Source organism: Neovison vison, chromosome 7 (genome assembly GCF_020171115.1).
Source record: "Neovison vison isolate M4711 chromosome 7, ASM_NN_V1, whole genome shotgun sequence".
Taxonomy (NCBI): domain Eukaryota; kingdom Metazoa; phylum Chordata; class Mammalia; order Carnivora; family Mustelidae; genus Neogale; species Neogale vison.
The window spans coordinates 154,441,483-154,451,884 of NC_058097.1; the positions used below are offsets into that span (position 1 = coordinate 154,441,483).

At 36.0% G+C, this 10,402-nt stretch overlaps 1 protein-coding gene across 1 annotated transcript; it reads left to right on the forward strand.

Annotated features, from left to right (window-relative positions):
* The first annotated feature begins 6,725 nt into the window (after nt 1-6,725).
* Nucleotides 6,726-7,691, forward strand: LOC122912661 (olfactory receptor 688-like). The gene has a single exon (XM_044258702.1). It carries the CDS (start codon nt 6,726-6,728, stop codon nt 7,689-7,691), a length of 966 nt encoding a protein of 321 aa, XP_044114637.1.
* The last annotated feature ends 2,711 nt before the right edge of the window (nt 7,692-10,402 follow it).

Genomic DNA, 10,402 nt, shown 5'->3' on the forward strand with positions numbered 1-10,402 from the left:
AGTTGAGGGTCTATATCTGGGCTCTCTGTTCTGTCCCACTGCTCTGTGTGTCTGTTTTTGTGCCGGTACCATGCTGTCTTGGTGATCACAGCTTCATAGTTATCTTGAAATCATGCAATGTCATGTCCCCAGTTTTGTTTTTCTTCTTCAACATTTCACTAGCAATTCGGGGTCTCTTCTGGTTCCATACAAATTTTAGCATTGTTTGCCCCAGCTCTTTGAAAAATGCCGGTGGAATTTTGATTGGAATGACATCAAAAGTATAGATCGGCAGATTGATGGAGGATTCTGATGGATTCCTGTCTCATGTTGAAATCTTTTTTCCATTTTGAGTTTATCTTTGTGTACAGTGTAAGAGAATGGTCGAGTTTCATTCTTCTACATATAGCTTCCCAGTTTTCCCAGCACCATTTATTGAAGAGACTGTCTTTTTTCCACTGTATATTTTTTCCTGTTTTGTCAAAAATAAAATGGGGGGGCATCACATTACCTGATTTCAAGCTTTACTAGAAAGCTGTGATCACCAAGACAGCATGGTACTGGCATAAAGACACATAGACCAGTGGAACAGAGTAGAGAGCCCAGATATGGACCCTCAATTCTGTGGAATTTTTTTAAGGATTTATTTATTTAATAAAGAGAGAGAGTGTGTGTGAACAGGGGGAAGTGTAGAGGGAGAGAAAGATTCTCAAGTAGACTGCCTTCTGAACACAGAGCCTGGCATGGGGCTTGATCACACAACCCCAAGACCATGACCTGAGCTGAAACCAAGAGTTGATTCTCAATCAACTGAGCCACTGAAGCGCCCCCATATGCAGAATTTAAGAAAAAAAGTGAATAAAAGGGAAAAAGGAGACAAACCAAAAAGTACACTCTTACCTATAAAGAACAAACTGATTGTTACCAGAGGGGAGGTGGTTGGGGGTAATGGGTACAATAAGTGAAGGAAATTAAGAGTACACTTATTGTGATGAACACTGACTAATGTATAGAATTGTTGAGTCACTGTGTTGTATACCTGAAATTAAATACAACATTGTATGTTAACCTTAGTGGAATTAATTTTTTAATTTAATTATATATTTATTAATAAACATTTTTCTTTATGATTTAAAATACAACTACAAAACAAAAATGATAAATTTATGTTAAAGGACTGACATAAAGTTGCAATTTGTGACAATAACAATATAAAGGGATGGAACTATACAAAAAGCAAAGTATTGTGAATATTATTGAAACTAAATTGGTATTAATTCAAACAAAATTATAATAAATTAAGGTGTTAATTGTAATCCTCAGGACAAGACTAAAATATATATATATATATACAATAAAATAAAGAGGAAAAAAAGGAGAAGGGAATCAAAATAGTATACTGTAATATATTTGTATAACACATAGACTTGAGAAATTCAGGAATACAAAAAATACAAGACATGTAGAAGGCAATTAGCAAAATGGCAGAAGTCCTTCCTTATCCATAATGACTTTCAATTTAACTAGCTGAGTTCTCCAATTATAAAGCAGAAATTGGCAGAATGGATTAAATAAAACATGATCTAACTATTTGATGTCTACAAAGAGACTCACTTTAAAACCAAAAACACAAATAAATTGAAAGTGAAAGAAAAGAAAAAGGTAATCCATGCAAATAGTGACCAAAGAAAGCTACGATATATTTTAGTATACTTAATATCACATTAGACTTTAGATTTTAAAAATTGCTACATTAGATGTAGAAGGATATTATATGATGACAAAAGGTGAATCCATCAAGGAACTGTGACAATAATGCAATTATATCCACCAAACAACAAAGCTACCAAAAAAATGACAGAATTGAAGGAAAATGTCAAGAAGTTCAACACTAATACTTCGAGATTTCAACAACCACTTTCAACAATGGATGAAACAGCTACACATAAGATAAAGAAATAGAAAACTTGAACAACACTATAAACCAGCTAGACCTAATGGTTATATATAGAACATTCAACCCAACAGGAGCAAAATGCACATTCTTTTTAAGGGCACATAGAACATTCTACAGGATAAATCATACATTAGGCCACAAAACAAGAGTTAGTAAATATAAAAAGATTGAAATCATACAAAGTCTCTTCTCTAATCACAATTGAATGAAATTAAAACTCAATAATAGAAGGAAAACTGGAAATTTAAAAAGACATGAAAATTAAAAAACACACATCTTTAAAAAGTGGAGTCAAAGAGGAAATTGAAAAGAAAATTAGAAAATACTTGGTAAGAATAAAAATGAATATACACTATACCAAAATTTATGGGATATGTCAAAAGCATTGCTCAAAATTTAGACCTATAACAGGTACATTAAAAAATAAAATAGATCTTAAATCAAAAACCTAACTTTCCTGCTTAAGTAACTAGGAAAAGAACAAGAAACTAAATACAAAGCAAGAAGAAAGATGGAAAAACTAAATATTACAGTAGAAATAAATGAAATAGAGAATAGAAAAGAATAAAGAAAATCAACAAAACCAGGATTCAACTCTGGAAAGATCAACAAAATTGACAAAACTTTAGGTAGACTGACTAGACAATTAGGCAGTAAAAATATAAAGAGTATTCAAATTAAAAAGGAAGAAGTAGAACTATATTCACAGATGACATGATCTTATATATAGAAAATTGTAAAGAACTCACAAAAAAAATTAGTGCTAATAAATTCAGAAATGTTGAAGGATACATTAACATTTAAAAAATCAGGTATATTTGTATACATTAGCAATTAACAATTCAATAATGGAATTAAGAAATAACTCAATTTGCAATACCATTAATCAGTATAAAATACTAAAAAAAAAGTATAAAATACTTAAGAATAAATTTAACCAAGTAGGTACAACACTTGTACAATGAAAATTACAAACCATTTCTAAAAGAAATTAAAGTATGAAATAAATCTAAAAAAAAAGTTCACAAATAAACTCATACATTTACGGTCAAATGATTTTCAACAAGGGTGCCAAGATCATTCAATGAGAATAGAACAGTTTTCAACAAATAGTGCTAAAAGCACTGAATATCTATGTACAAAGAAAGAAGTTGAACCCCTCTCTCTACCATATCCAAAAATTAACTTAAGATGAGACACAGACCTAAATATGAAAATTTAAACTACAAACCTCTTAGAAAAAAAATGTACAATTAAATCTCTGTGACTTGTTTAAGCAAAGCCTTCCTACCACGATACCAAAAGTACAGGGTGAGAGGGAAAAATAGACAAATTGGACTTCATCAAAATTAAAAATGTTTGTGTTTCAAAGGATACCATCAAAAAAGTAAGAAGACAACCCAAAGAATAAGGGAATAATTTTACAAATCAAAATGACAAAGAAATAGTCCCATACTTTGGCATGCTGTGATTAAGTGCCCTAGAGATAATGCAAAGAATGATAGAGAGCTGGAGCAAAGAATGATAGAATCGGGACTGCCATTTTAGACAGAATTATCAACAAATATACTTATCATTAAGGAGCATTTGATCTGAAGTTTAATATCAAGTTTGTAATACAAGTCTAATATCACTCCGTTATTTCAGTTTAATTAACACTAAAAGTACCAAGTCACAAAAGACAAGAGAGGCAAGTGGTCCTAGAAGGAACTAATGAACACAGACTAAGACCAGAGAGGGTTCAGGCAAGACTACATTCTAAAAATCCATTATTTGGGACAATTTGAAAGCAAGCATTAGCAAGAGTAATTTCTTTGCAATGTTGAAACAAAAATTAAATTGCAATGAAATAAGTATGGAGGAGATGAAGAAGAATTAACAAAGAGTTTACTCACAAAGTTTGTAAAGGGGAAAATAGATAGGGGCAATCCCTGGAAGGGATATGAAGGAAAAATATATCTGAAGGGGGGAATACTTCAGATCTGTCCTTTAATTTGAGGGCCATTATTCATCAGAGAAGGGTGAGTTAAGCTGTGGGGAGTCTGAAGTGGAAAGATGTCCATCTGGTGGGCTGCCCTGAGTGAGATTAGTGTTGAATCAGTCTACTCCCTGAAATTACTTAACTAACCCCTAAGGGCACTAGAGCCCTTTTCCCATTTCAATATAAAAAAGCATTAGTCCCTAGAAGATGCTTAGAATACAGTGGGGAGGGCTTAAAGAGCAGCACACCAAATCAGGGCATCCCCGGGATCTAATTTATTCTAAAACCCCACACTCCGGGGATGCCAAACAAAGCTACAGATGTGGTCTGAACAACAAAAGGCTGAACACAGGCAGCCAAAGCCAGGAGAGCAGAAGCAGTCACAGAAACCAGTGCCAGTCTGAGAACCTCTTCAAAGACTCTCCTGAAGTAATAAGGAAAACAACCAATAATGTACATCCTGCGAGGTGAGGGGATGGATACATCTCACATTCCAGTAATTCTGTCCTGAACTCTGAATTTGATTACTACATGCCTTATCTTTGGCTTCCATGGCTGCCTTTCCTTATTTGATCTTCATCTCTAGTACCTCCCTCTCACAGGCTCTTCACTTTTGTAGAAACAAAGGTCTATGATCAGAAAACAGGACAGGAATGAGGCAAGCTCTAAGACAACCCCAAAAGGATGAGATTTTCCAGTCAGAAGACCATATACTTTTACCTTACATCTCAAGGGAGGAACTAAGACTTGGGTGGATTCCTCCTGCATGTACCACCTTGCGCAAGGGAGACAGTGAAGCAAAAGTGAGAAAAAAGTGCCATGAAAAATCCTGCAATTGTGAGTGTGGCATTTCCTTGGTTGGGCATTTACTTGGTGCCTATAGATCCTCACTTAGTTTCTTAGTTCCCAGAACTCCCACAATGCTATTTTGGCCAATCTGTTACTTTATTAGTGTTCTGTAGTAGAACAAAGACCTAGAGAGCTTCCTAGTTCACCATTTTGCCAATATCAAGCTCTCAAATACATTTTTTGGTACAATTATTTGAAGAGTTCTCCAAAGATTAAAGAATTAACAAATCAAGAATGCAAAAATGAAAAGGACCAAGTGTGAAAGGGCCAAGGGTAAGCTATGAAATTACTTAAACAAAGAAAAAAATAATAGTCTAAATGTGTGCCAAAAAAAAAATTAAAATGCATGCTGTATTTCCAACTTGTACCATACAGAAATCTAGAAGTTGTTAAAAGTTTATTGCCATTTGGAATTTAAGAAACAAAAACAGACGAACATAGGGAAAGGGAAGGAAAAATAAAGTGAGATAAAAACAGAGAGGGAGGCAAACCATAAGAGACTCTTAACTCTAGGAAACGAACTGAGGGTTGCTGGAGGGGAGAGGGGTGGGGGGGGATGGGAAAACTGGGTTATGTGCATTAAGGAGGGCATTTGATGTAATGAGCAGTGGGTATTACATGCAACTGATGAATTACTAAGTTTTTCCCTGAAAGTATACTATACTATATGTGAACTAACTTGAATTAAAATAAAATCTTGTGGGATGCCTGGGTGGCTCAGTGGGTTAAGCCTTTGCCTTTGGCCCAGGTTATGATCTCAGAGTCCTGGGATTGAGCCCCACATCAGGTTTTCTGCTCAGTGGGAAGCCTGCTTCCCACCCCCTCTCTGCCTGCCTCTCTGCCTACTGTGATCTCTATCTGTCAAATAAATAAATAAAATCTAAATAAACAAATAAATAAAATCTTGAAAAGAAAAAATAAATAAAAGTTTATTGCCATTAGTCCCTCCTATCTTTTGTTAATAATGTTGGTAATTTAAAAATATAGCCCTAGACATGTCTTTACATTACTTTAATAATCAGAAGAAGAAACAAATGCTATTCTATAGGGTACTGAGCTATCCACTAAGAGTTTATAGAAGGCATGCTGAATTTAAATGCATACCATTAAAATTTTGCTATAGCTTTGACACTTATTAGTGATTTCGACACATGATCCTTATTTAGATAAATCATTCAGTCTGTTTCCTCATATGAATTACACCTGATTGGTGAAGATTAAATGAAGTGTTTTAGGTCGGAAACTATTTTCCAGCAACAGGGCACTTAAAAAGCCTGGTTAGAGCTCTAACTGCTGCCATTTTTTCTCTTTCTGAAGATCCCCTGGAATGGAGATATCACCTCTAATCCCTAAATTTACTTACTTGTTATGGCTCAATTGTATCCCTCAATTCATATATTGAAATTCTAATCTCTAGTACCTCAGAATTAACAGTTGGCAAAAAGGTCTTTAAAGAGGTAATTAAGTTAAAATGAAATCTTGACCACAGGCCATAATCCAATGTGACTAGTGTCCAAAAGAGAAAATCTGGACACAGACATGTGCATTTACAAAGACTAGATGACATGAAGACACGAGAAGAAGATAACTATCTAAAAGCCAACAAGAGAGGACTTAGAAGAAACCAGGACTGCCAACACCTTGATTTTGGACTTTTTGCCTACAAAACTATGAGAAAACAAATTTCTATGCAGGATTCCAGGTGCATAAAATCAATAAATCTTTACTTTTATTTTATTAAATCTTTATCTTATTATCTATATTGAACATTCTTTTATTCTTAAGTACTTTTTCCCAGAACCTCAAGGGGATAAAGAATGCATTATATTTAAAAGACCGAATTATTGTTTGTGAATCTTATACCTGTACTCAAATTTTGACCTTCACCTAAGCTAAACGCAGACTATCCTTGCTTCCCTTAATCCACAGGCAGATGCTGAGAAGAAGACATCCTACAATATGGATACTACCCTGAGTATAAATAATAGCTCCATGTTCCAAGTGTCTGAGTTCATCCTCATGGGGCTCCCAGGCATTCACGAGTGGCAGCACTGGCTCTCCCTGCCCCTGGCTCTGCTCTACATCTTAGCTCTTGGTGCCAACATCCTCATCTTAATCACCATCCAACATGAGCCTTCCCTGCACCAGCCCCTGTACTGGCTCCTTGGTATCTTGGCTATAGTGGACATTGGCCTGGCTACCACCATCATGCCCAAAATACTGGCCATTCTATGGTTTGAGGCCAAGGCCATCAGCCTCCCTGAGTGCTTTGCTCAGATCTATGCCATCCACTCTTTTATGGGCATGGAGTCAGGCATCTTCCTCTGCATGGCTGTCGATAGATATGTAGCCATCTGCTACCCACTTCGGTACCCCTCCATAGTCACTGAGGCTTTTGTGATCAAAGCCACACTGTCCATGGTGCTCAGGAATGGCCTCTTGACCATCCCAGTGCCTGTACTGGCTTCCCAGCGACACTACTGCTCCAGGAATGAAATTGACCACTGCCTGTGCTCTAATTTGGGGGTCACCAGTCTGGCCTGTGATGACATCACGATTAACAGATTTTACCAGTTGGCCTTGGCATGGGTTATAGCGGGGAGTGATATGGGTCTGGTGTTTGCTTCCTATGCTTTGATTATTCGCTCCGTGCTGAGGCTGAACTCTGCTGAAGCAACATCAAAGGCCCTGAGTACCTGTAGCTCCCATCTCATCCTCATTCTCTTTTTCTACACAGCTGTTATTGTTGTGTCTGTCACCCAGCTGGCAGGAAGAAAGCTCCCTGTCATCCCTGCTCTCTTCAATGTGCTACACAGTGTCATGCCCCCAGCCTTTAACCCCATGGTGTATGCCCTCCGGACCCAGGAGCTGAGAGCAGGCTTCCAGAAGGTGCTTGGTTTGGGCGACAACATGTCCAGGAAGTGAGCCAACTTTAAATGGCAGTGTTTTATAACTGGTGTTACAGAAAGAGCACAGGCTTTAGCGTGTAACAGCCCTGGGTTAAGATTGCATGTCTCCCAATTGTTAGGAACATCAATTCATATTAATTTACCTGTTTTGTATAGCATACACTATGTGCCAGGCACTGTTCTAAACATTTCACAAATATTAACTCATATAATTGCATAACAACCCTCTGAAACAAGTCCAACTGTTATTTAGATGACACAATTGTTATTGAGAAACTATCCAAGGTCAAGTGGGAAAGAAGTTGGCAGTGATTTTAGAACCCAAGCAAACCCCGTTCTTAACCCTTTTCTCTCTATTCAACCTTGCTACTAACTTTTAAAAACATAAATAAAAATGAAAATAAAAAGGAATGATATCTAAGTAAGAATACAAATCACATGTCTCTTAATAAAAGAATTTTCCATTTAAAAGTTGGCAGCATTCTTCCTGTCCAATAGTAAATATAGCATATTTTAAATCCTCTAGAGTCCCCCTAGAAGATCCTCTTCGTTATATAAATGTAAGTCAAGAATTTGACAGTATTTCATTACTTTATAAAGTCTTCACCAACTCTTGGGTTTATTTGCATTAGAGCCCAAAGAGGAATATATCAACTGCTTTTTGTTAACATTAAACATTACTTGAACTTCACTAATGAATTAAGACAATCCCTATGATTTCCAATGGGTCACAAATAGTGTAAAGACACCAGAAGTATCTGAAGAGAAACTTTTTCTGTAAGAGAAATGACAGATGTTTAGGAACAAAGGGAAAATTGGTCATTTTTTTTATTTATTTCATTCAATGCCGGAGTATAGCTCAGTAAGGGTGGAATGTTGGCTTCAATATAACATGTGGATATGATTGCATCTCGTGCTGACCCAATCGCATGGCATTATGCATACTTTTCAAAGAGAAACCTAACTTGTGCCAGTAAATTTGGAAACTGAAATGTGAGAATTTTAGGCCATTAAATCCTTAAGGAATTGAATCATCTTTTCTTTGACAGAGCAAGTTAGATAGAGTTTTATTACACCTAATCTCAAGGCGGAATTGAACCAGGTGCTTTCACCTTTTTTAAATTGTGATTCCATATACCAAAAACAAAAGCACTGACAGCTGATAAGTAGCAGGACACTAATGGATGGGTCAGACCCTGTTATTCTTTCTATATGATGACTGGACCAAGTCCTTGAGATCTTTTTAAATTTCAGGGAGGAAAAAATAAGCCCAAAGAGAAAGATACTAGAATCTCTTTTCCTCTGGTTATCCAAGAGATTGGATTCCATTTCTATTAATGACTGATAAGATAACTGAAAGACTCTGGGTGAGAACAAGTAGAAATGATGGACAAACAGCTTTAAATGGATATAGTGTTTGGAAGACTAATAAATCAGTAAAAATTATAGGAGACTCGAAGAAACTTCCTTTCACTCCAAATCGTAAAGGAAGTTCAGAAGTTGTCACTCCCATTCTTACAAGATAAAGCTGGACAAACTGAAAACCAACCACTTTTCTTGGGCCCATCAGAGAACGAAGGTGACAGGGCTAACTGACTTCCTAGAGTCAGAGGAATAGCCTTCCTCTAAATGGGGTATGGTTCTAGTAAGTCTCTCCTCCTGGAGAGAAAACCTTTATCATGAAAATGCTCTGGGATTATTTCACAATGTTAACTTTTCCCCTCCCCATGCCAGGGGTCTCCTCTTGGAACTTTACTCTGAGAATCTGCAGAGATTGCTGTAAATAATACAGAATGGAGCCTCTGTAAAACTGCATCCCCTGCCTATTTCTCATTCTCATGCTAGACCACATTTGTAATCCAGCAGTATTTCAATATTACCTTTGAAGTTTCCTACCAGTTTGCTACTCCAGCTGCTTCTACTCTAAGTAACCAGGTAGGAAAACCAGTGTTTTCCATCTCATCAAATTTTAAGGTGGCTTTTTGTCCTGTAACAATCAATTCCCTAATGGATACAAGAAAAGTTATTAATATTTCTTTTTTCTGACTTTTCTTCTTGTCAGGACAGGAATGATGACTTCTAAGTTCTTTACACATCAGAAGTCCTAGTATGAGGTTAATATTCAATGTACAAAATATCCCACACTAATATACCACACTAATATAAGTAGATGATACAACAAATGAATGGAGGACAACAGATAAATCTTCCATGTACAAAATTTCCAAATAACCTATGTACATATACCACTCTCAACTAGAGCACAGCATGGGAAGTGGGAGAAAGAATAAATTTACAAATGTAGAAACATGACAAACACCATATCAACTAGGTTATCAAGTTCACAGCAATACAGATAAATTATGTTCATAAGTATCTTTGATATAAGAACAGCACTTTACCCCTATGGTCTTTCTCCAAAAACACATCTAATCATAAGAAAACCATCAATCAAAATGGTTCTAAATGCAATGTTATATCCTGGTGGAATCCTGGAACAGAAATAAAGGCATTAGGTAAAAACTAAAAATATCTGAATAAAGTATGCACTTTATTAATATTCTATAAATATTAGCTCATTAAAAGTGAAAAATGTACTGTACCAGATAAGTTATTAATAATAGAGAAACTGGGAGTGGAAATACATGGACACTCTCTACACTATCTCCACAAATAACACTATTCTAAAACTATAAGACCATTCTACAATAAGAAATCCATTTGGGG

Bases quoted from the DNA above. Each gene is read 5' to 3' on its own strand.
- LOC122912661 (XM_044258702.1), top strand. From the start codon at position 6,726: ATGGATACTACCCTGAGTATAAATAATAGCTCCATGTTCCAAGTGTCT.